Raw genomic sequence first — 23,368 nt, 5'->3', positions numbered from 1 at the left:
TGTGATGCTAACAGGAAGTGGCACATCAACTATGATAAGATGGAGCTGACTAATGGCGAATTATAACATTACATTATTTATCATTCATTATATAGTATAAAAGTTCAGTATTGCCAATACAAATAGTGATACTTTTGAAATTATGTTGTGATTTTGACTCTTTGAAGTTAATATATGTCATTAAATACATTGAATATATGTAAGTAGTACGCGAATTTGTCGATAAATTAACAATATTTTATATACATATGTGCAACAAAATTGACTTGACATTTCGGCGACTCATTACTATCCTCTAGTGGAAACTACATGTAATGACACCTAACTGCCACAAACGGAAGCTGCCGTTTGCATCAAGGGCATGTCATTACATATATTTTCCGCTGGATGGCAGTGATGAGTCACCAAAAATGTTGCTCAAATTATTTTTTTTTTCGCGCCTATTTGAAGATTAATAGAGGCAAGGGAGTGTTGATAGCACAACGTTTTAAATGTGAATACTACTACATAATTAAGATAAGAAATATATGTTTTTCTCCATCAGTAGTCAGTATATGCAGGTATATGTACGCCCACTGTGTAAAAACACAAATATAACAGCAGTTCCGTGTCACCAATTAGTACAACACTGTATTAATCATGCTTTTACTTTTTTAGTTGATGTGCAGTTTGTTGTTTTTTCATGCTATTGTGGAGCTAAATAACTGTTAGCGCAGGGGTGTCCAAACCTTTCCCAGCCAGAGCCACATAGTGAAAAATTATATTTTGTAAACATATGCTTACAAGTTATATTATGTTGAACAAATACCTGCATACAGACAAAATAGTACTAAAATTGTTTTATTTTTAAGTGTATTCTTATAAAATTGCAACTTTTCTCCTCATTCAATGTCTTCGTTCTGGTAAAATTACACATACTTATTCCCCAAATCCAGTTATTTCTCGCAATATTATAATATTATTATGTCTTCATCGGATTTAAATTTTGTCGCTGTTAATATATACAAATATACATAATCCTGTCCTATAATTTGTCTTTCTTTCAATAAAAATACGGTAAAAATGGGCATTTTTTTCAAACATAGTGAGATTAATCATGATTAATTGATTTGAAAACGGTGATTAATCGGATTTAAAAACTCTAATCTGCCCTAATTATGACTATTCCCATTCTATTTTGACTTTATTCTAATAGCATTAACTTTTCATCTCAAACTAATTTTACTTAAGTACTTTTTTTTCTAAAGTTACAACTGTTTTTGAAAAAAAAATAAGTATTTTTGATTATTTTTAATTAATGTCCAATGTAAAATACTTCCATATGTTTTTTTTTTTCCTATGAAGCTTTATTATGGAAAGGCGGGTGATAAGAAATAGACAAGCCCACCATTCATGTTATTTATTGAAAAACAACAGCGGTGATGTGATTTAGACAGAATTACAGATAAAAAATAATGCATTTGAAAAGGTCACTTTATTATTATAAAACCCCAAAGATGAAAAGAATGAAAGCCCTCAGACGCGCGCACGTACACACAAACACACACACTTATTTACGCTACACAAGCAACCTGCAAGAAACATTTTGTACACATCCGCACTGCAGGTATATATATATATATATCTTTTTGTCACATGAAGTGGACACCTCATTTGGTTATGATGATGATGATGATGATGATGATGAGAGACTATCATCTCCTCCGATCAAAGACAAGACAAACCAAAAAGACATCATCATAAACGGCGGTGTCTCTGTACATGATTCCAAGCATGATTCGTGGCATGAATAATAATCAATAATACCCCGTTAGCATCAGCTCTACGTGGTTTGCATTGGCCCCCAAGATGGCGTGGACAAATGCACGCTAACTTGAACTAAGTGATGCAGCGGTAGCCTGGATGGAGATGTTCATACTGCATGAACCTCAAACTTGACAACTTCCACGACGCATGTTCTACCCCGCTATCACGGACGCTCCCGACTGTGGGACTAGCGACTAGCATCTAGCATCTAGCATCTAGCATCCAGCGACCACCCCGTTATGGTCCATCTTCTATCAACACGTGTTGCGTTCTCGGACACACACACACACACACGCCATTGGCCAAAGAGCAGTCATTCAAAAAGCCTCACTCACTCACGGTGCAACCAAAAATCCCCAGTACATGACACGCCAATGACTTCATATCAGGGTGTCCGAAGCACTGCCTGTGGCAAAAAATATCATTTAAAAAATGTGCCGTATTTTTACAAGAATAAAGTCAAAACTGAGAGAAAGAGAAATAATCTAATAAGAAAAAGTTGCATAGAGTTGAATATTAAAATTAAAATGTAATAAGAAAAAAAAAAAATTTTTTTGGACAATTAGGTTGCATAACACGTTATAATATTATGCCAATCAAGTCAAAATATCATGGTAATAAAGTCAGAATTATGAGAACAAAATGTATGAGTCAGTTGAAGTAACTGGGGGCGGAAAAAACAGCTGTAATTTTATGAGAATGAGGTCAAATATTAAAGAAAAAAAGTCATATTCCAACATGAAAAAAAATCATAATTATATGAGAATAAACTCGAAATATAATGAGGGAAAAATAATGTCATTTTAATAACATAGACGGAATAAAAATGAGTTTGAGAAGAAATATATCATATTATGGTGGGAATAAAGTCATAATATTATTTAAGTTGAAATATTTATAAAATATGTTTTAAAAAACACAGCAAAAATGTTCCGACTAATATATTTGATATTATTGTACTAATAGTCTGGTCATTTGTGTGTTGGCCCCCTTGCATCCTTTGGTAAACGCTTGGACACGGCTTGGATTATAACTGTAGTGCATGTGGGGGCTTCCCAGCATGCCTTGCGGGTTACAAAATAGTACCTTTTGCATGTATATCGATGCGTGTCGGTACTGCCTTTTGGTTGCACTGTGAGTGGTGCATTATTATTATTATTATGATCAATATTATTGTCATCAAGCACGTTTAACTGCTAGCTTTAGCGATGTAAGGAAATGAGCGGCCCCATCATGGAGGTTGTCGGGTATTTCCTATGAATAACAAGATCATGGATGCTGAATGGCGAATGCGTGCGGTCCCAATCTGGTCTTTGGTAAGACTAAATGTTCCTCTCAAACCTTTTCCTACAGAGGAATCGAACTGGGGGGGTGGAGGATGGAAAAGGAGCAAAAGAAAGCTACTAGAAGACCTGAGATGTCCTGCACAGTGTTGAAGCGCTAAGATATGGAAAGAAGAAAAAGAGCCAAGCATGAAAACGGGAAGAGGATCGGAAAGCATGTACTTGTTTGCAGGGCGGCGGTGGCGGCGGTGGGGGGGGGGGGGGGGATCATTGGCTCCGCACTTCCACGTAATTGGCAGGGAAAAGGCCGTAAACTCCTCTGCACATGCCTCGCCACCAGCCCTCGTCGATCATCTCGATGTTGGTGATGACCTCATCGGGGTCAAAGGAGATCTCGTCGTCGCCGGCTACACGGAGAAATAAAAGAATAGTGACGCGGGCGTCCATGTCGCCGAACATCTACGGTACGCCTCACCTGCTTGGTAGTCATACAGCGCTACCGCTGTCATGCCGAGGTCCTCCACGTAGTCGTACTGCCCCTCTGCGACGCCAGAAGCATTTGTTTAAGGTCAAGCGGGTACTACTCGGAGTATTTTAGCACCCTAAGTGATTACTTTATACACATACATACAAAATGTGCAACAAAATGGACTTGACATTTCGGCGACTCATTACTACCCTCTAGTGGAAACTACATGTAATGACATCTAACTGCCACAAACGGAGGCTGCCGTTTGCATCAAGGGTATGTCATTACATATATTTTCCGCTGGGGGGCAGTGATGAGTCACCAAAAATGTTGCTCAAATTCATTTATTTTCGCGCCTATTTGAAGCTTAATAGAGGCAAGGGAGTGTTGATAGCACAACGTTTTAAATGTGAATACTACTACATCATTAAGATAAGAAATATATGTTTTTCTCCATCAGTAGTCAGTATATGCAGGTATATATGTACGCCCGTACATATACCGTGCGTGCGTACCTTCAGCAGGTGTCTGGTAAAGATCTTCCTGCTGCGTGGAGCCACGCTGGGGTTCACCTTCATAAAGCTGCTCTCCGTTCTCCTCAGCAACTTCATACGCCGATTCATCTGTGTTCTATTCAGAAAAATACATTATTATTATTATTATTAGCGTAGAGTGGTTAGCACGCAGGCCTCACAGCTAGGAGATCCCAGTTCGATTCCACCCTCGGACAGTTTGCATGTTGCATGGGTTCCTCCCACATTCCAAAAACATGCTAGGTTAATTGGTGACTCCTATTATGTCCACTTTTTGGGATAATTTGTAGTGTCAATGTGACTATAGGGGTGTTATTTCATGCCTTCAGGTCTCTAATAATGTTTAGGTTTAACTATGAAAATATTAGATTTATAAATAAGTATATAAGTAAGTATATTTATAAATCGCATGGTGTAATGTGGTTAGCGCGCAGGCCACACAGCTAGGAGACCTGGGTTTGATTCCCCACTCGGGCATCTCTGTGTGGAGTTTGCATGTTTATACCCGGTTTTCTCCGGGTACTCCGGTTTCCTCCCACATTCCAAAAACATGCTAGGTTAATTGGTGACTCCTATTATGTCCACTTTTTTGGGATAATTTGTAGTGTCAATGTGACTATAGGGGTGTTATTTCATGCCTTCAGGTCTCTAATAATGTTTAGGTTTAACTATGAAAATATTATATTTATAAATAAGTATATAAGTAAGTATATTTATAAATCGCATGGTGTATTGTGGTTAGCGCGCAGGCCACACAGCTAGGAGACCTGGGTTTGATTCCCCACTCGGGCATCTCTGTGTGGAGTTTGCATGTTTATACCCGGTTTTCTCCGGGTACTCCGGTTTCCTCCCACATTCCAAAAACATGCTAGGTTAATTGGTGACTCCTATTATGTCCACTTTTTGGGATAATTTGTAGTGTCAATGTGACTATAGGGGTGTTATTTCATGCCTTCAGGTCTCTAATAATGTTTAGGTTTAACTATGAAAATATTATATTTATAAATAAGTATATAAGTAAGTATATTTATAAATCGCATGGTGTATTGTGGTTAGCGCGCAGGCCACACAGCTAGGAGACCTGGGTTTGATTCCCCACTCGGGCATCTCTGTGTGGAGTTTGCATGTTTATACCCGGTTTTCTCCGGGTACTCCGGTTTCCTCCCACATTCCAAAAACATGTTAGGTTAATTGGTGACTCCTATTATGTCCACTTTTTGGGATAATTTGTAGTGTCAATGTGACTATAGGGGTGTTATTTCATGCCTTCAGGTCTCTAATAATGTTTAGGTTTAACTATGAAGATATTATATTTATAAATAAGTATATAAGTAAGTATATTTATAAATCGCATGGTGTATTGTGGTTAGCGCGCAGGCCACACAGCTAGGAGACCTGGGTTTGATTCCCCACTCGGGCATCTCTGTGTGGAGTTTGCATGTTTATACACGGTTTTCTCCGGGTACTCCGGTTTCCTCCCACATTCCAAAAACATGCTAGGTTAATTGGTGACTCCTATTATGTCCACTTTTTGGGATAATTTGTAGTGTCAATGTGACTATAGGGGTGTTATTTCATGCCTTCAGGTCTCTAATAATGTTTAGGTTTAACTATGAAAATATTATATTTATAAATAAGTATATAAGTAAGTATATTTATAAATCGCATGGTGTATTATGGTTAGCGCGCAGGCCACACAGCTAGGAGACCTGGGTTTGATTCCCCACTCGGGCATCTCCGTGTGGAGTTTGCATGTTTATACCCGGTTTTCTCCGGGTACTCCGGTTTCCTCCCACGTTCCAAAAACATGCTAGGTTAATTGGTGACTCCTATTATGTCCACTTTTTTGGGATAATTTGTAGTGTCAATGTGACTATAGGGGTGTTATTTCATGCCTTCAGGTCTCTAATAATGTTTAGGTTTAACTATGAAAATATTATATTTATAAATAAGTATATAAGTAAGTATATTTATAAATCGCATGGTGTAATGTGGTTAGCGCACAGGCCACACAGCTAGGAGACCTGGGTTTGATTCCCCACTCGGGCATCTCTGTGTGGAGTTTGCATGTTTATACCCGGTTTTCTCCGGGTACTCCGGTTTCCTCCCACATTCCAAAAACATGCTAGGTTAATTAGCCACTCCAAATTGTCCATAGGTATGAATGTGAGTGTGAATGGTTGTTTGTCTATATGTGTCGCCTGAAGACAGCTGGGATAGGCTCCAGCACCCCCGCGACCCTCATGAGGATAAGCGGTAGAAAATGAATGAATGAATGTTCCATTGTGAAGCCTACCTGGTATGAAAGAGAAGAAGTGTGGAGCGGTGGAGTCGGGCTAGGAGCGGGACTGGGGCTAGCAACTGGTACCGGGGAGGGAGCTTTGGCCCGCTCTTCCAATTTCCGACGCGCCTCCTCTTGTTCCTGCTTTTCCTTGGCCTGTCGACGTGCTCGCTCTTCTTCAGCTCTCTTTCGGTCTTCTTCCTCCTTCTGCCTGGCGATGTTCTCAAACTGGGCCTTAATGCTTCCTGTGCTGCTGCCGGCTGACCAAAGATGAAATAGGGAAGCCAAGATAGTTACTGCATGGTACCTATACTACGGTGAAACATTCATTCCATTCAAATACTGATAGTATCGATTAAGGATCGACTGATATTTGCGTTCTTTACTTGAATCGGTATCGGCTGATACGCATGTGGGTTCGCCGATGTATTTTTCTGCCGCGTGATTTACAGACAGGCATCCGCCGGGCAGCTTTGTGTTGCCGGAAGTTGTTTCAGTGTTCAGTGTTTACATTTCAATAAATAATATTTGTTATCTTTGTCATTTTTTTCATGTAAATTAAAAGCAGTATCGGCCATAAATATCGGCCCAAGCAAAATCAGCCATCGGCTATGGGTGATGGAAAAATTGATATCGGCATCGGCTCGAAAAAAAAAACATATCAGTCGATCCAGTTATTTCTCGCAATATTATAATATTATTATGTCTTCATTGGATTCAAATTTTGGCGCTGTTAATATAAACAAATATACATAATCCTGCCCTATAATTTATAATTTGTCTTTCTTTCAATAAAAATACGGTAAAAATGGGCATATTTTTCAAACGTAGTGAGATTAATCATGATGAATTGATTTGAAAACTGTGATTAATCTGATTTAAAAATCATTTGACTGCCCTAATTATGACTATTCCCATTCTATTTTGACTTAATTCTAATAGCATTAACTTTTCACCTCAACATAATTTTACTTAAGTGCTTTTTTTTCTCAAGTTACAACTGTTTTTGAAAAAAAAAAAAAAAAATTTAATTAAAATTTTAAACTTTGATTGTGCCGCAAATGGCCCCCGGGCCGCACTTTGTTAGCCGATGTATTTTTCTGCCGCATGATTTCCAGACAGCGCTTACCAGCCTCCACAGGTCTGGTTTTCTGGTAAGATGGTTTGGGCTTCTCAACGTCCTCAAACGTGCCGGCACTCTGTGGAGCAGAAAGACACATGTGACTCATCTAATGGCAACAAAGATTAAAAAAAAAAAAACATAACGTACCTTATCCATACGATCATTCTGGACACCAAATTTCCCTCCAAATCCCTTGGAGTAATCTAGCGGGAGTATGGAAGAACAGATGAGATGGGAATTGGTCTATTCCATCAACCACAGTTAGTATACAAACGTCTTTCCCCAAGTAAATAACTACATTATACTACATTTTAGTACTTGAATGAATGAATTGAGTGCTGCAGGGTGGTCGAGTGGTTAGCGCACAGACCTCGCAGCTAAGAGACGAGGGTTCAATTCCACCCTCGGCATGTTTCACTTTATTCCCCTTCACTAAATCACCTTTATATATGACTAAAAATTCCCAGCCAATCACAGGGCACATGTGCTGGAGCCTATCCCAGGGGGAGACGGGTGCTGGAGCCTATCCCAGCTGTCTTCGGGCGAGCCAGCCAATCACAGGGCACATACGTATAGACAAACAACCATTCACACTCACATTCATACCTATGGACAATTTGGAGTGGCTAATTAACCTAGCATGTTTTTGGAACGGCTGCACGGTGATGGAGTGGTTAGCACGCAGACGTAAATGATGTAAAATAAGGCATTCAGAAGACGCATTCAAAGACGTGATGATGTGTAGTATTCCACACCGGTCACAAGGTGTCAGTAATGTTACTGTTTTATTTGGAGAGACACACAAGCACCAGATTCCATCAATGGAAATGTCTTACTTTGTCTTCATATTTCTACTACTAGGCTGCACGGCGCACGAGTGGTTAGCGTGCAGACCTCACAGCTAGGAGACCAGGGTTCAATTCCACCCTCGGCTATCTCCGTGTGGAGTTTGCATGTTCTCCCCGTGCATGCGTGGGTTTTTTCCGGGTACTCCGGTTTCCTCCCACATTCCAAAAACATGCTAGGTTAATTAGCCACTCCAAATTGTCCATAGGTATGAATGTGAGTGTGAATGGTTGTTTGTCTATATGTGCCCTATGATTGGCTGCATTGCGACCAGTCCAGGGTGTACCCCGCCTCTCAACCAAAGACAGCTGGGATAGGCTCCAGCACCCCCGTGACCCTCGTGAGTATAAGCGGTAGAAAATGAATGAATGTATAAGAGTGCATATAAATGTACCTTTCTGGGATTCATGTAGCTGTAGTTTCTCCTGGTGGTCCCATCCCAGGGCAGATTTATCCTGCCTGTCCGTCTGCACGCCAAATTTGCCCCCAAAGCCTTTGACGTAGTCTGTAGAACCAAACCAAACAAAAGGACGGCTGGTTAAATCTCTTTCCGAGTGCATGTCTTGTCTTTCCTTCATTAATAAACGTGCCAAACAGGACAAATATAATCAAGTATAATCAAGTGTAGACTAAATATGTAGTTATATGTATATTTTGCATGTATTATTTGAACAATGTTGCTATCTCAAGTATGTGTAAATACAGCTTGCCAAGCAGGCAGTAACACATTTAGAAGTATGTCAGACAAGCAGCGACAGGTAGAGCTGCTGTACTGTGATGTGCTTGTTTTTTTTTAGAGTCCAGACAGGTCTGTACAGACCACACTGCATTTCATTCTGAGGTTTGGTACACACAAAACCACACAATAGCAATGGGGTTACTAGTGGACAATACATCAGCCAGTAGTGGTCAGCGTTACTGAGCATCCGCTTCAAATAGGCAGACCTGTACAGGTTTGGTTTTACAGGCCTATATACTAAACCATGCTCTTCATATGGTAATGGTAATGGTTTAATTTCATTTGAACATGCATCAGATTACAATTGAATGCATCCCATAATCAGTTCCCAGTTCCACATGTCCAAAAGGAGTAGGAAGAAGCAAAGCTTATTAAATCCTACCCCTCCATCTGGTACTTTTACAATCACTAACTCTTACATTTGTTCACTTCCTGCTTTCCATAATACAGTTTAAGGTTGTTTTTTTTTTAAATAATGTACCTCGTACCGAAGTACTGATATGAGCATCCAATGCCATAATGTGTACCATAGTAAGTGTCAATATAGTGATATATACAGTAAACCTCGGATATATCGGATTCAATTGTTCCCACTGGTTTTGTCCGATATAAGCGAAATCCGTTATATGCGTATACCGGAAAATGTCCGTTTTACGCATATATGGGATTTATATCCGGTATATGCGTAAATGGGATTTTATGCGTTATAAAAAGGCACTTCCTTGACTATGTTTCCAATGTACCTGGACGCGCAGGCAACGCTGCAAACGCTGCAAATGACGTCGTATAGCGGCCTGTCACCATTCGGATTCGAATCGGAGCGCCACGATGCGGCCATCCGATATATGCCAGGGAAATTTCATGGAAATGCATTGGAACGGGACTGGAGATTTTGTCCGAAATAGGCGAAATCCGTTATAAAAAATCCGATATATGCAATGAATTTTTATTGGAAATGCATTACAGAAAAATCGTTTCTTTTTTATCTGTCCGTTGTGAGCGAATTTCTGATATATCCGAGTCCGATATATCCGAGGTTTACTGTATAGCACATCATGACTGGTTCAAGACTCTTCATCCTTGTATTTAGCAAACATCAACTGCTTGTATTGTTTCTTGAATTGGCTCATCGTTGTGCATTGTTTGATTCCCTTACTCAATCCATTCCATAGTTTGATTCCACATACTGAAATGCTATGCTAACGCTAACGTAGTCCTAGCATAGAAGTGTTTCAAATGTACTTCTTCCCTTAGATCATATTTCTCCTCTCTTGTAGAGAAGTATTGATGACATTTTTAGCTAATTGGTTATTTTTAGCCTTATGCATTATTTTAGCTGTTTGAAGATGAACTATATCAGCAAGTTGAAGTATTAGTGATTTTAGAAATAAGGAGTTAATATATATCTGTCATAGGACTCTGAATGCATCAAACCAACAGGTCTTTTAATGCCAAATGTCACCTAGTTAAAAAATCCAAATGATGATACCGACCTTTCTGAGACTCGTGCCTCTCGGTTTTGCCCTGGTACTCGAAGCCCACGGCGCTCTTGTCCACTTTGTCCGTCTCCACGCCAAACTTTCCTCCAAAACCTTTGGCATAATCTGCATAATGAACACAGCAAGGAGTGGAATGTGAGGAAGGACAACAAAAAGGTAACACAAGAAGATCAGAAACACCTTTTGACAGAGCAGATGGGTCTGATTGTAGAAAATATCAGTCAATTTGCGGTTTGTTTGCTTTCATCAAATGCTCAAGAAATATTATAAGACATTGTGCATATAGTTTTCTTGACTGGCAAGAGTCTTGTTTGTGTATGTGATATTATTTCTCCACGTTGTCTGCGGTTAATGCAGGAAATACCAACAATCAACGGACAAACCTTTCTGGGACTCGTGCTTCTCGGTTTTGCCTTGGTAGTCGAAGCCCACCGCACTTTGGTCAACGCGGTCAGCCTGAACACCATATTTGCCCCCGAAGCCAGTGTTGTAGTCTGCAAAGTAAAACACGGAGAAAGAGTCAGCCTCTGTTTCTGTAGTGGAACTGACAATATACAGTATAAAATTATTATATGTTATATATGTTAGCAGTGTACAGACCAGGGGGGGGCAAACTTTTTGACTCGCGGGCCGCATTGATATGACAACATTTACGGGGGGGGGGGGGGGGGGGGGGGGGGGGGGGGGGGGGCAGACTATATATTTTACACGTAACAGTCCACCTGGTATTATTGTATCTGTAAAATTGTCATGCAATCTGCTATTATTATTTATTATTTTATATTTACATTTAAATATTTTAAAAATAATAAAATATTATAATAATTACAATACAATTAAAATAATAATTATTATATTATTATTATGTAAAATATGCAAATTTGGCGGCACGGTGGTCTAGGGGTTAGCGCACAGACCTCACAGCTAGGAGACCAGGGTTCAATTCCACCCTCGGCCATCTCTGTGTGGAGTTTGCATGTTCTCCCCGTGCATGCGTGGGTTTTCTCCGGGTATTCCGGTTTCCTCCCACATTCCAAAAACATGCTAGGTTAATTGGCGACTCCAAATTGTCCATAGGTATGAATGTGAGTGTGAATGGTTGTTTGTCTATATGTGCCCTGTGATTGGCTGGCCACCAGTCCAGGGTGTACCCCGCCTTACGCCCGAAGACAGCTGGGATAGGCTCCAGCACCCCCTGCGACCCTCGTGAGGAAAAAGCGGTAGAAAATGAATGAATGAATATGCAAATTTAACAATAATATTATATATAATTAATATAATAATTAGAATTAATATAATAATTATAATAATCATAATAGTTCTAATAATAATTAAAATAATCTAATAATAATAATAATAATAATAATAATAATAATAATAAGTATTATTATTATTATTATTATTATTATTATTATGTGCTTGAGTCCCTTTTTTCAGGAGCACTTTGTAAACAACAGACCATGTCAAACAACGAAATTGATACAACCATCAAAAGGTTGGCTCAGGCCATGATGCCAGGTTGTATGTTGAGTTTAAATGAAATACTTTGGAAAGATTGGGCGGGCCGTATTCAAACACTTGGCGGGCCGGATGTGGCCCCCGGGCCGTAGTTTGCCCACCCCTGGTACAGACCAAGCAGAAAACAATGGCAAAGCTGGCATCTGATTACCAAGCATTTCTTTAACAAAGCCTAATCATCACAATGAACCTAAATAAAGCGAGTGAATGCAGTCAAGTTGAGAGAAATATGCGGGCAGCAGAAAGGAACACGCCCGGATAAGAACTGCAATCTGTGGCTCAAACCCAAACGAGCAACAAGTTTCAACATCACCTTTCTGTGAAGCGTGCTTCTCCGTTTTCCCAGCGTACTCGAAGCCGACCGCAGACTACCATGAGAGCAGAAGAAGAAGTGAACACCGTCATTAGACAAATTAGACACTTCAACCGAGGGCTATTTTATACCAAATTAAGTTATAATATACCAAATTATAAATGAAGTATTTTCAAAGTTAGTGCATATAGAACCTGTTTACCACCAGTTGTTGACATTATTAGAGCCTTCTGGACATAAAGTAACACCCCTATAGTCACCTTTACATTTGTATCACCCAATATAGTTGACATTTTACGAGAAAATATGACATTTAAGACATAAATAAATGTATTTCGGTGCCAGGGGTGCTGATTGGGGGGTTCAGAGTTGTACATTCTACATATCATTACGTCTTTAAATGTGTCTTCTGAATGCCTTCTATTGGTATTTTGTAATGGAAATGCTAAATTTAGGCCAAAGCTACATAGAATTTATTTCAATATTGATACAGTATTTGCTGATTAATAATAGGCCGTATTCAACCACAAAACAATAATTATTTATTCCTTCATGTATTTTCGAATAGAGTTCTTACTTTATATCAGGGTTGTGTGTTCCACATGTGTGATTTTTGGTTGCACCGTGAGTGAGGCAGGTGCTTGTTTTGATGCCCTTTCATTAGTTTTTGTTAATAAGGTAAAAATATTTGTGATTTTTTTTTTTTTTTGTGAAATTTTATGGGTCATTTTTATTTAACGGCGGGTGATTTGAGAAGTGGAGATCTACCGTACACTATGGAGTCAAAAAAAAAAAAAAATGAATATTTCAACAAGATATTGACTGTGATTCTTGAATTGATGAGGGAACAGGAAATACCTGGTCAACACGGTCAGCTTGAACTCCAAACTTCCCTCCAAAGCCTTTGGAGTTATCGGTCTGGGAGCAGTGCTTGGATAACAGGCTCTGGTAGTCATGGCCTACAGCAGACTAGCAAAACACACAAAGATAGGTCAGAGGTCAGCCGTGAAAATAATGAAGAATGAAAATGAAGAGCTTGCAACCAAAAGGCGCTAAATCCATTTTGACTGATTTCATTGAGAAAATCAATGATTTTTAACTACGCACATATCAATCTATTTGGTCATCAAGTCTATATTGCAAATGAAAGAGCTATCAATATAGGTCATAAAAATGCATGCTATAAAAATCCTGCACACACCATGTATTTTATATATTTTTTTTATTAATTTTTTCCGGATTTAGCGCCTTTTGGCTGAAATAAATTTGAAGTCACCTTTAACTTCTTCAATGGCATTGTTGTAAAAGAATGTAAGGTGCTTTAATGTGCTATGCTAATAAAATAACTACAACACAGAAGCCATTCTCAACATACAATACAAAATAATTATTATGAATGAAATGAATAAAAATGTTATTAAAAGCAGTGCTCATATTTGACTGCACCATGAAGGTGACAGTGACAAAAAACTCTTTACATTGTATGTTTTTTAGTACAAGTAAAATAATGTTTCTCATGAAAGTTGGAGGTGTCAAGGTAGAGATAAAAAAAAAACTTCCATGTTACAGAATACTGTAAAAACACAATTTGTGTTCTCCTGAATTGCATAACATACTGTAACTATCATACGTGTACTTCATGTACACAAACAAAACAGGATGCGCACTGATACTGGCTTTCTGTATGTGCAGTGCCAATTGTATTCTTCTCTCTGATTGGTCAGATTATCAATAGATGGGAAACTTGGGCCAATCAGAATAAAGAATAAAGAAAGGGATTTAGCTCCTTTTGGTTGAAATCTGAAATGGAAATAGCGCCTTTTGGTTGAAAGCATACATTTCATATCACTTTTTTTTCATATTTTTTAAAATGATTTCAAGACCAAAATATGTGATTTGGATACACATGACAGAGGTCTATTAAACTCATGAAAAACATGAAAATTTGAAAAATTGGATTTAGCGCCTTTTTGGTTGCAAGCTCTTCAAATACATGATCATGTTTGACTGCAGTGATGGTAAAAATGTGGGGGAAAAGAAGGGGGGGTGTAAAAAAAAAAAAAAGCAATGCCAGCAGTTAAAAGTGGTGACAACTGATGACACACACAGAGAAAAAGAGAAAGAGAGGTATAAACATTGCTCAGTCATCACATTGACGTTGCAGTGGTTGGACACATCATGGACAAAAGAAAGGATAGCGTTGCTAGCTGGAGAAGATCAGCGAGCGTGAAAAACACACACACACACTCATTCGGCTTGTTTACATCATGTCAGTGAAATTAAATATGACTTAATGAGACCTCAAAAGCAAGAAACAAAGACTAATAAAAGATTATATTGAGCTGGATGCTGGGATTTAGTTCTTCTTAATATCAAAAAACAATAGGAAAAAGAATAGAGACGCCATCACACACCATAAAGTCAACGCCCCTCGGCTGACCAAACCGAAATAACCGAGACATGAGGAAAATGGGAAATAATTAGATATTATTTCATTCATTCATTCATTTTCTACCGCTTTTTCCTCACAAGGGTCGCGGGTGTGCTGGAGCCTATCCCAGCTGTCTTCGGGCGAGACACCCTGGACTGGTCGCCAGCCAATCCCAGGGCACATATAGACAAACAACCATTCACACTCACATTCATACCTATGGACAATTTGGAGTGGCTAATTAACCTAGCATGTTTTTGGAATGTGGGAGGAAACCGGAGTACCCGGAGAAAACCCACGCATGTACGGGGAGAACATGCAAACTCCACACAGAGATGGCCGAGGGTGGAATCGAACCCTGGTCTCCTAGCTGTGAGGTCTGCGCACTAACCACCAGACCGCCGTGCCGCTTCGATATTATTTCATCTATGGCAATTTATAGTAGGAATCGACCGATATGTTTTTTTTTTGGGGCTGATGCCGATACTGATTTTTTTCCATCACACTTAGCTGATGGCCGATTTTGCTTGTGCCGATATTTGTGGCCGATACTGCTTTTGATCCCTCAATTTACATGAAAACACAACACAAAGCTGCCCCGTCGGATGCCTGACTGTAAATCATGCGGTGGAAAAATACATCGGCCGATACCGATACAAGGAAAAAAAAAACGCAAATATCGTCCCGATATATCGGTCGATCCTTCATTTATAGTATTGTGTATAGTTCCGAGCTGTGATTCAAGGGTAGTGCTTGTTCAGCGTTTCCCACGGAACTGGATCAGATCGCTGCGACGTGAGGTTAGAGTACGGATCTATGATTTCCGTGTTGACGGAATCGCAGGATTGGCCAATGAAAACGGAATTTATTGTTAAACATGGAATCTCACACAGTGCGTTATTGTGATTAGAAGGATTTCACAAGGAATATCATCAGGAATTGTATGGTATGTAAAGTTTTCCTGTACCTTGTCCATGCGGTCTTGCTGCACCCCAAATTTCCCTCCATATCCATGTGAGGCCTTGGGCATGTCGTCCAATTCCTTCTGCTTCAAGCTGGTATGCTCTGTTGACACCGTTTGACGCAGTTGGTGGATACTATTCCAAGAAAGCAAAGTCAGAGACACATTTAGGAATGACTGACAGTAAGGTCTTACTTTATGTGCTCCTGGTGTCCTGAACCAACCACCGTCTTAGCACCCCAGCGTTGCTCCTTCTCGGATACATCGTTCTAGAAATCCAAGAAGAAGATTGGTAACCGGGTAAAAGTTTGACAATCACAATCACGGCTTTTGGACGGAAAAACAGACGTGAGTAAAAAGACGACGTGCAACGCTACCTCGAAGTCGGGGTCAGTCTCCCAGTCGTCACCTCCATCGTCTACATTCACCTTGACGGACTGGCCTGCTGCTGCCTTCCACATCTTTACCGAACCTTTGCCAAGCACACTGGAAGCCAAAAAACAAGCCTTCATTATGGAAGTAAGAGAGAACCCAAGACAAAAAGAACATCATAGCAACAGGAGAAAATATGGTGGTGGTAGTGTGATGGTTTGGGGCTGCTTTGCTGCTTGCTGTGATAAACAGAACCATGAATTCTATTGGGGCTGCACGGTGGACCGAGCGGTTAGCATGCGGACCTCACAGCTAGGAAACCCGAGTTCAATTCCACGCATCTGTGTGGAGTTTGCATGTTCTCCCCGTGCATGCGTGGGTTTTCTCCGGGTACTCCGGTTTCCTCCCACATTCCAAAAACATGCTAGGTTAATTAGCGACTCCAAATTGTCCATAGGTATGAATGTGAATGGTTGTTTGTCTATATGTGCCCTGTGATTGGCTGGCCACCAGTCCAGGGTATCCCAGGGTGGGATAGGCTCCAGCACCCCTGCTACCCTTGTGAGGAAAAGCGGTAGGAAATGAATGAATGAATGAATGAATATATAAATGACAACTATACCAACATGTACCAATATGAGTTTCTCTTAAGCATTCATTGGGGTGCTGCAATGACATCAGCATCCCTCTGAGCTCTGGGTTCATCTGGCTCCCTTTGGTGGACAGAGGCAGCGTTGTTCATATTTTTGGGTTAATTGCATTCATATTATTTTCTTTTGCCTAGATCGTTGAGCCTTTTGGAACGAATTAATAACAAAACAACTCCAAATTATCCATAGGTATGAATGTGAGTGTGAATGGTTGTTTGTCTATATGTGCCCTGTGATTGGCTGGCCACCAGTCCAGGGTATCCCAGGGTGGGATAGGCTCCAGCACCCCTGCTACCCTTGTGAGGAAAAGCGATAGGAAATTAATGAATGAATATATAAATGACAACTATACCAACATGTACCAATATGAGTTTCTCTTAAGCATTCATCGGGGTGCTGTAATGACGTCAGCATCCCTCTGAGCTCTGGGTTCATCTGGCTCCCTTTGGTGGACAGAGGCAGCGTTGTTCATATTTTTGGGTTAATTGCATTCATATTATTTTCTTTTGCCTAGATCGTTGAGCCTTTTGGAACTAATTAATAACAAAACAACTCCAAATTATCCATAGGTATGAATGTGAGTGTGAATGGTTGTTTGTCTATATGTGCCCTGTGATTGGCTGGCCACCAGTCCAGGGTATCCCAGGGTGGGATAGGCTCCAGCACCCCTGCTACCCTTGTGAGGAAAAGCGGTAGGAAATGAATGAATGAATATATAAATGACAACTATACCAACATGTACCAATATGAGTTTCTCTTAAGCATTCATCGGGGTGCTGCAATGACGTCAGCATCCCTCTGAGCTCTGGGTTCATCTGGCTCCCTTTGGTGGACAGAGGCAGCGTTGTTCATATTTTTGGGTTAATTGCATTCATATTATTTTCTTTTGCCTAGATCGTTGAGCCTTTTGGAACTAATTAATAACAAAACAACTCCAAATTATCCATAGGTATGAATGTGAGTGTGAATGGTTGTTTGTCTATATGTGCCCTGGGATTGGCCGGCCACCAGGTCAGGGTGGACCCCGCCTCTCGCCCCAAGACAGCTAGGATAGGCTCCAGCATCTCCTGCAACCCTCGTGAGGATAAGCGGTAGAAAATGAATGAATGAATGATCCAAAACACCCCAACAAGTCCACCTCTGATTGGCTGAATAAAAACCAAATGAAGACATAGGAGTAGTCTACTTAAAGTCCTGACCTGAATCCTATTAAAATGTTGTAGTATGACCTTAAAATGTGTCTCACTGACAAAACAGTCATTCTGCAAACATGACTAATATTTAAATGTGTTTAATGATCTAAAAAAAAAAAAATTAAGTGCAACAAACATGAAAAAAAGTAAGTAAACCAGGAAGGGGGCAACAATTTTCCACACCAATATATGTAATGTAGTATAATGTATAATTAAACTTGTGATGCAAATGAAATGAAAATAAATCCTATATAAGTATATGTGTAGTAGTAGAGGACAAAAATCCAGGAAGCAATTGTGTGTTAGTACATAAGCAAGCTACCTCTACACTACAACCACACCCATCTGCAAATCACACACTAATACAAATAATATTTATCATCTTTCCGACCCAATTAGTCATGATTTAGGTAAAGTCAATACACTTTGGAAGCTAGAGGTTGGGCCGTTCCAAGGAGCCACCATTATCCCAGTTGATAAATATGTTGTGTAACAAGTAATTAATTCCAGAAAAAAAACGGAATAGCTTCTAATTGCGTCCGAGCAGCGTTAGAGTGTGTTTAAATAAGCTGACAGCTGCGGAATTATATGCGCCTGTTTGTCTGTCTGCGGTATTTCCTGCTCCAGTTTTCCACTCGGCTAGCTGGCTAAGCTAACATGCTTCCTGGAATGACTGAGTCGACGCTTAGTCCGCCTAATTGAACATTTTCTCAATCAAACCAAGAGTTCCACGCTCACCGTAAGCGACAAACGGAGCTCCGTCCAGAGTCCACTGAGTGAGATATGTCCTGGTGAATTTAAAATAAAAATGTGTTCACACCCTAGTCTCAGATGGAGATGAATGCTATTGGGATCTTCTTCCTGTTCTCCCAGTATCCAGAATACCATATGACGTCATGAAATGGGCGTGGCTTGTAAATACTTGCAAATTAACATACCGTCTTCTTATACTGAATGTTCTTACTCAGTTACAAAATAAATATTATAAATTAAAAGATTTATCACTTAAAATTATTTTATACATTTAATTTTTGATTATCGCTTTGTCCGGAAATACACACAGGACACAAGCATTGATATCAATGTGTAAAGCGAAGTTCCAACGTTCATGTTATATATTAGCTGATATGCAAATCAATTGTAATTCTGCCAAGCCTAGCGGAAGTGTCAAAATAAAAAACTTCAAAAGTTCAGGTGTCACTGATCACGTGTCATACCAACCATACTCAGCATTTGAATTAAGTAAAATTAAGGAAAATGAGAAATTCTGATCTTCCAGAAAATAAAATTCACCAACACATGCACCCACAACCCCCTCCCACTTCCACATCACCTGAGTTTCATGTCGTTGCTTCTTTTATTTAGAAGGCCTGATTTTACCTGCTCCAGGATGTCTTCCTCCGATCATGGCCGAGTGTTGCCGAGCGGACCGGAAGCTGCGTTTAAAACGACAAATGTTAATATTTTTCATATATCAGGAGTGTATTTGTGAAAAGTACACACAATTACAATAATATTCGACAATGTAACAATATAAAAAAACAATTATTTCCTATTATTACGAATGTTTGATCAAAATAACGAAGATTTTTATTGTTTTTATATTCCAATATTACAGTACAGTTGTAAAATATAGCAAAAACTACTGTTACTATAAAATATATTTAAACAAAACATGTATAAAAATCAATCTCATTAAGCTACAATCAATTTTGATATTAATATTTGGTGTGTAACAAATATTTTAGGGAAAACTGTGCCCTCTAAAGCCGCAGCAACTTATGAATTTGAACCACCACTGACCACCAGACTTGCAGCAGAGTTCCCTAATGATGCTCAATTTGATGTAAAAAAAAAAAAATCAAATAAAAAGACAGTATAACTAGGACAGGAAGTGAACGCAACACCAGCAGGACTTAAACAAAAGAGTCAAATAGGTCTAGCTGAGAAGTTCATGGATATGGTGAATTAATATTTATGATTTTATAAAAGAGGAAGGAGAAGTGAGCATATAGAACTAGTTTCTGTTCACTGGGGTTTTAGCGTTTTTAGTTCTTGTGTATGTATCCTTTGGTGGGCCAAAGTCCAAAGACCAAAGTATACACGTTGTGAATACACAAAGCTTTAGTCTTCATCTGCAAAAGAAATGAAGCTGCAGTATTTTATTGAAACAAGCAATAAATAATACTGTGATAAAAATAGTTTATAAGTACTCAGACTGTACATCATTGTTACAAGATCAGACAAAGAGCAGGAATAATAATAATAATAATAATAATAATAATAATAATAATAAAAGCAACTGTGCATAATGACATACACGATGACATCATTTCTACTTCAGACTCCACGACAATATGAGTGAAAGAAAACGCTTGAGTTCCGTTCCAAAGGAGCTTATTGCGGAACCTGTGTTGTGAGAGCAAAAACACGGGAGACACACGACATGAACGTGACATAAATATGAAGAGTTAAACAATAAGGCTTGTTATGAAGTATTTAGAAAAGAAGGGTTTTTGGGTGGACTGTCTAGTTGCAGCTGAGGCTTAAGTGAGGTTGGTCCATCAAAGCAAAGTGTGGTGTGCACTCGACCTCTTCCTCCCGGGGCTTGGTTTGTACTTGGAGGGGCACATTAAGGGCTGGGGTGGGGTGGGGTGGGGTGGGTTCTCACATGCAAGGTCAACAGGGGGATAACCTGGAAGTTTGCGTTTGAAACCAGCTACGAGTATATGGCTTTACTTCTTCAATTTCTAAACTTTCCATTTGGTATCACACATACACCCGCGTACAGTATACAGTATATATATATATATATAGATATTTCTGGAAAACATACTGTATCTGTTGTCAACATCAGTTCTTTGAATGGTGATGGTGCAGTCACAGTGTTGAGCAGTTTTTAGTCTCCAGCAACGGATCTGATATTCACACATCCACGGACCTACATTAAGAGCTGTATTTACATCCAAATCACCAGAAAGATAGAAAAATACAAGTTCAAAACCCGGTAACCATGTATAGAATTAAATTATATCACAAGTCACTTAAGCATTGATTATATTTCAAATCAACAAAAGGGAAAAACATACATCTGGTCAGTCGAGATTATTATTATTATAAAAAAAAAAAAAAAAGATTAGAAAATGTCTGTTGGTAGAAATATAGTACAAACTCCAGAAACATTCAGTTCCATGTGATGGGGAGCGGGCGGCGAGATGTCATTTTAAAAAGTGGCTTGATTAAAGGGATAGAGGCATAAAGATTACACGGTAAAATCAATTCAAAGTCCCACCGGTATACGTACACTACATAGAAGAAAAATGGAAAAATGTACAGTTTCCTCTGGGGATACTGAGATTGGTGAGTAAGCTCTTTCTCTTTGTGATAATAATAACAACAACAAAAAAAACTTTTAGTGTCCTTAAAATTGAGTTTAGTTCAGCATCCTGGTCTTGTAGATGGGGAACTCCCCTTCATCCTCAGACCAGCGGTTACCTATAGAAATAATGAGGATAAACTGAGACGGGAAGGAGGGAGATGTACATGGATGGGAGGAAAGAAAAGGAGAGAGAAGGAGAGAAAATGCGTGAAACATGCGTTATTATTAAAACTGTGCTGTGCTTCTAAAGAGGAGCAAGAACTAGGGATGGCCCATGTTGGCATGGAAACCATATGGCAGGGGTGCTCATTAAGTCGATCGCGATCTACCGGTCGATCGCGGAGGTGGTACTGGTCGATCGCGGCGTGACATTAAAAAAATATCATCCTAGCATCAATGCCGTCACTTGATTGACATACAGGACAACCAGTCAGATGACAACTGAATTTTGACCTTTAGGTCACCGCTCATGCGTAAACAACGATGCAAAGTGCTAAGCTAGTCAGCGAATTGCGTCAGATTTTAAAGCCCTCGCTAAAGTTTATGGTCACTAAAATGAGTGAAGGAGCTGGACCAAGTAAAAAGGCAAAAACTGGACCAAGTAAAAAGGCAAAAAACATATCACTTCCATACGGATATGGAATATTATACGGATATTATGATACGGATATTATCCATGACTGATAAACATTTGGAAGTGTGCTTGAGGCTGGCTATCAGCAGCTACTGTCCGGACTATGCATCCCTGGCTGGTTCAATTCAGTGCAAGTCATCAAAGTAAACTCAGGTAATTACAAAAAATGTTAATAGTTAATTATGTGTGTTTTGCAATATTGGCTCATTTGGTTATGTAAGGTACATCAACATACATTGTACGTACAAATAATCCTCAATACATTTGAAAATAAATAGATGTTTTGCATTTTTGTAGTGGGTAGATCATTTTGACTCGCTCATTTTAAAAGTAGCTCGCATGCTGAAAAAGTGGGAGCACCCCTGCCATATGGGTTCATGTGGGTATCGTTTTTCCTGCCGATGCTAGCGTGGTGTGTTTGGAATTATGTCCAAATGTTGCCTGAAATATGCAATTTGCAGACATGGTGAAGAACCGTGAACTATAATTTCGTTGTATCATAACAACGACAATAAAGATATTCTTCTTCTTCTTCTAAATGAACAAAAATAGAAATATAAGGGCATTCGGAGACACATTCAGATGATATCTCACACACTAGGCATCAGTGATGTTACTGTACTGTTTGGTGAGACACACAAGCACCAGACCTGACGGCCGGACAACAGGCGCAATAATCCTGAATAAAAACGCGGGCGACTATTGCGGCAGTAACCCACCGCACTCCTCCTCCCCAACGCCACTTCCTGTCCCCAACTCAGACGAGCACAGGTTGTATTTATGTCTTAAATGGCTTATTTTCTGGTATTATGTCAACTATTTTAATGTCGAGACGGCTCTAATAACATGAAAAACTGTATTTAGAAGGTCAAACATTTTTTGGGGGGGCTCTAACTACAAAAACTTTTTATTTATAAACAAGGAATCCTACAATGTTTACACAAAGTGTATTTGTGAATTGCATGCGATGGAATCCCAGTAGGAGAATAATCATGTGATCATTACATGATATTAGTTTAAGGGAAGTCATCGATTGCGGACAATATGATCTCATGAGTGAAAAGCCAACATGGAGCATCTCTAGTATGAACCATACAGAAGCCTTGAGTTGCACACCTGCAAGGTGTGCAAGGGGTTCTTACCGTTGGGTGAGGTTTATGTTAGCAAGAGTAGGTCCTGACTGTAGCAGTGTCCAGTCTCTGTATAGACTGAGTTCCTGTGTTTGCATGTTGGCAAAAATCACATGCGAGGACATGCCGTTAGTCACAGCATCGTCAAAGCGCAACGCCATTCAAGAAGAATTCAAACGCACGACAGAAAATGAAGACATTCTTATTT

The 23,368-nt window shown here is 39.5% G+C and overlaps 2 protein-coding genes across 10 annotated transcripts in view; both read right to left on the bottom strand.

Annotated features, from left to right (window-relative positions):
- Positions 1-1,306: 1,306 nt before the first annotated feature.
- LOC131132107 (src substrate cortactin-like) lies at positions 1,307-18,925 on the bottom strand. Of its 2 annotated transcripts, XM_058077399.1 has the most exons (15): positions 18,756-18,921; positions 16,180-16,288; positions 15,998-16,071; positions 15,809-15,938; positions 13,269-13,379; positions 12,411-12,465; positions 10,963-11,073; positions 10,574-10,684; positions 8,736-8,846; positions 7,643-7,698; positions 7,502-7,571; positions 6,388-6,632; positions 4,074-4,188; positions 3,565-3,630; positions 1,310-3,496 (listed from the first exon to the last, which is right to left on the bottom strand). In XM_058077399.1, the coding sequence occupies exons 2-15, from the start codon at positions 16,261-16,263 to the stop codon at positions 3,357-3,359; spliced, it is 1,479 nt and encodes a 492-aa protein (XP_057933382.1). In that variant the 5' UTR covers positions 16,264-16,288; positions 18,756-18,921; the 3' UTR covers positions 1,310-3,356. The 2 variants fall into 2 exon arrangements, with proteins under 2 accessions (XP_057933383.1, XP_057933382.1); XM_058077400.1 differs by lacking the exon at positions 10,963-11,073 and having other exon boundaries at positions 1,307-3,496; positions 18,756-18,925.
- An 884-nt stretch (positions 18,926-19,809) lies between these two features.
- The window catches only part of ppfia1 (PTPRF interacting protein alpha 1), a 38,086-nt gene continuing 34,527 nt past the window's right edge, over positions 19,810-23,368 (bottom strand). For 3 of the 8 annotated variants that reach the window (XM_058077388.1, XM_058077389.1, XM_058077393.1), the window contains 2 exons: positions 23,173-23,246; positions 19,810-21,534 (listed from right to left, as the gene is read on the bottom strand). In XM_058077388.1, the coding sequence (XP_057933371.1) occupies positions 23,191-23,246 (56 nt within the window). In that variant the 3' untranslated portion in view covers positions 19,810-21,534; positions 23,173-23,190. The remainder of the gene's footprint in view (positions 21,535-23,172; positions 23,247-23,368) is intronic. The other 5 variants (XM_058077394.1, XM_058077391.1, XM_058077396.1 and 2 more) reach the window with 3 other exon arrangements.

The sequence above is a fragment of the Doryrhamphus excisus genome, chromosome 7 (genome assembly GCF_030265055.1).
Source record: "Doryrhamphus excisus isolate RoL2022-K1 chromosome 7, RoL_Dexc_1.0, whole genome shotgun sequence".
Lineage (NCBI taxonomy): Eukaryota > Metazoa > Chordata > Actinopteri > Syngnathiformes > Syngnathidae > Doryrhamphus > Doryrhamphus excisus.
This window is presented reverse-complemented; position numbering and strand designations above follow the sequence as displayed.

Coding starts and splice junctions, on each gene's coding strand:
- LOC131132107 (XM_058077399.1), bottom strand. CDS start 16,263: ATGTGGAAGGCAGCAGCAGGCCAGTCCGTCAAGGTGAATGTAGACGAT. Junction 8,847..10,573: donor GAGGCACGAGTCTCAGAAAG/GTCGGTATCATC, acceptor TTGGTTCTACAG/ACTACGTCAAAGGCTTTGGG. Junction 3,631..4,073: donor TTACCAGACACCTGCTGAAG/GTACGCACGCAC, acceptor CTGGCGTCGCAG/AGGGGCAGTACGACTACGTG.